The following is a 1705-nucleotide window of genomic DNA, read 5'->3' as shown; positions in this document are numbered from 1 at the left end:
ATCTACAACGCTTTAAGGTCCGACCTGCGGAAACCCGCCTGCGCTCCCGCCCTCTCTCCGCCAGCACACGAATTCACAGCTAGCTTGCGTGAAGCCCAAATGAAGCACTGAGATCGCCCTAGCAGGATGCTCGCTCTCACCTCATCGTCGCTCTCTTTTGCTCCGGCTGTCGCGCCCCGCGCGGCCGTGAGCGGCCCGGTCATGTCGGCCAAGGCCGACCTGGAGGGTGCGCGCAGCCGCCATGCCTCAGCAGCACACACTCCGCCGCCGGCCACCACAACCCACCACGGACACCGCCGGCCGATGCCCTCGGCACTGCACACAGCTTCCCTGACCGCAGCCGCTTCTTCCGCGCAGCCTTCGCGAAGGAGTGCAACCCAGTGGTGGGGTACTGGGACCCGCTTGGCCTGGCGGATCTGCCGCTCTGGGGCCAGGACCAGGACGCCGTTATCGGTGCGCGCGGCCGCCCTCACGGCGGCAGCCAGTCGGAAGAGAGACGAAGTGAGGCGCCGATCCATCGCCGTCCCTCCGCGCGCAGGCTGGCTGCGCCACTCCGAGATTAAGCACGGCCGCATCGCGATGGCCGGCTTCGTCGGCTACATTGCGCACGCGAACGGCTTCCGCTTTGGCGGCATCGGCCCACAGAATGTGGTGCCGGAGGGCGCGTCGGCGCCGGAGGTGTGGGACTCGATCCCCTTCCTTGCGAAGCTCCAGATCATCGGCGCGATCGGCGTCCTCGAGCACATCTCCGAGGACAAGAACTTCCTCGCCGCCGACGGCATGAAGGCGCCGTCGCCCCCACAGCTGTCGGCCTCGCGCCGGCTGCAGCCTCGCGGCAGCTTTCGCGCGGCGTGCGGCAGACGGCGGCGAGAGCTCATCCCTTGCCCCCCCCCCTCCCCACCGCGCCCGCAGCACTACATGCGCGGCGGCAAGCCCGGCTACTTCCCCACCTTTTCTGCCAACGTGCACCCGATGCCACTCAACCTCTTTGACCCGTTCAAGTGGAGCAAGAACGCGTCGCCCGAGAAGAAGGCAAAGGGGCTCGTCACCGAGACCAACAACGGCCGCCTCGCGATGCTGGGCCTCTTCGGCGCGCGCCCGCGACGCCACTACTCCCCCAACCCCCCTACTCTTAGAGCCCACTGGGCGGGGGTGCCGGGCCGGTGCCGGCAGTGCCACGCAGCGATAGACGCGCTGCGAACGCGTGCGCTCCGCCGCCGACGCCCCCGCGCCCCCGCCGCAGGCTTCCTCTCCGAGTCGAAGATCCCGGGCTCCGTCCCCGCCCTCTCGGGCATCATCCCCAGCTACGACGGCGACTACATGCAGCCCTTCCTGCCGACGGGCCCCGACACGAGCCTCTGGACCATCGGCAACCTCTGGGCCAACTAGAGCGGCGCGCAGCCGCTCTCCAGAGCGCGGGAAAGGCTGCGGACCCCGGTTCCGAGCGCTCTTGTGCAGCGCGCGCACTTGCCCCGAGGCGGCCGCCGCTCTGCCCCTGCGTGGTCGTTGTGCTTGGTCCGCTGCGCCGAGATAGTCACGAGTACAAAATTCCCCCTCTCTTCTGCCGCCGCCGCGCCGCCGCGCCGCGCGCCGCCCCCCTCTCTCCTTCCTGCGGTTATAGGGTTTCTTCTATCTCAGCACTGCAACCAACCCTCGGCGCGAACACAGTCCAGAGCTATCAAGTGACTGATAGACATAGATACAT

General features: G+C 68.3%; 1 protein-coding gene across 1 annotated transcript in view; it reads left to right on the top strand.

The window, feature by feature from the left end:
• The first annotated feature begins 107 nt into the window (after nucleotides 1-107).
• The window catches only part of Lhcf14 (light harvesting protein), a 4711-nt gene continuing 3113 nt past the window's right edge, over nucleotides 108-1705 (top strand). Inside the window, exons 1-4 of the mRNA XM_005775093.1 lie at nucleotides 108-226; nucleotides 358-453; nucleotides 539-786; nucleotides 913-1090. Of these exons, the coding sequence (XP_005775150.1) occupies nucleotides 127-226; nucleotides 358-453; nucleotides 539-786; nucleotides 913-1090 (622 nt within the window). The 5' untranslated portion in view covers nucleotides 108-126. The remainder of the gene's footprint in view (nucleotides 227-357; nucleotides 454-538; nucleotides 787-912; nucleotides 1091-1705) is intronic.

This window comes from Emiliania huxleyi, assembly GCF_000372725.1.
Source record: "Emiliania huxleyi CCMP1516 unplaced genomic scaffold EMIHUscaffold_3, whole genome shotgun sequence".
Taxonomy (NCBI): domain Eukaryota; phylum Haptophyta; order Isochrysidales; family Noelaerhabdaceae; genus Emiliania; species Emiliania huxleyi.
This window is presented reverse-complemented; position numbering and strand designations above follow the sequence as displayed.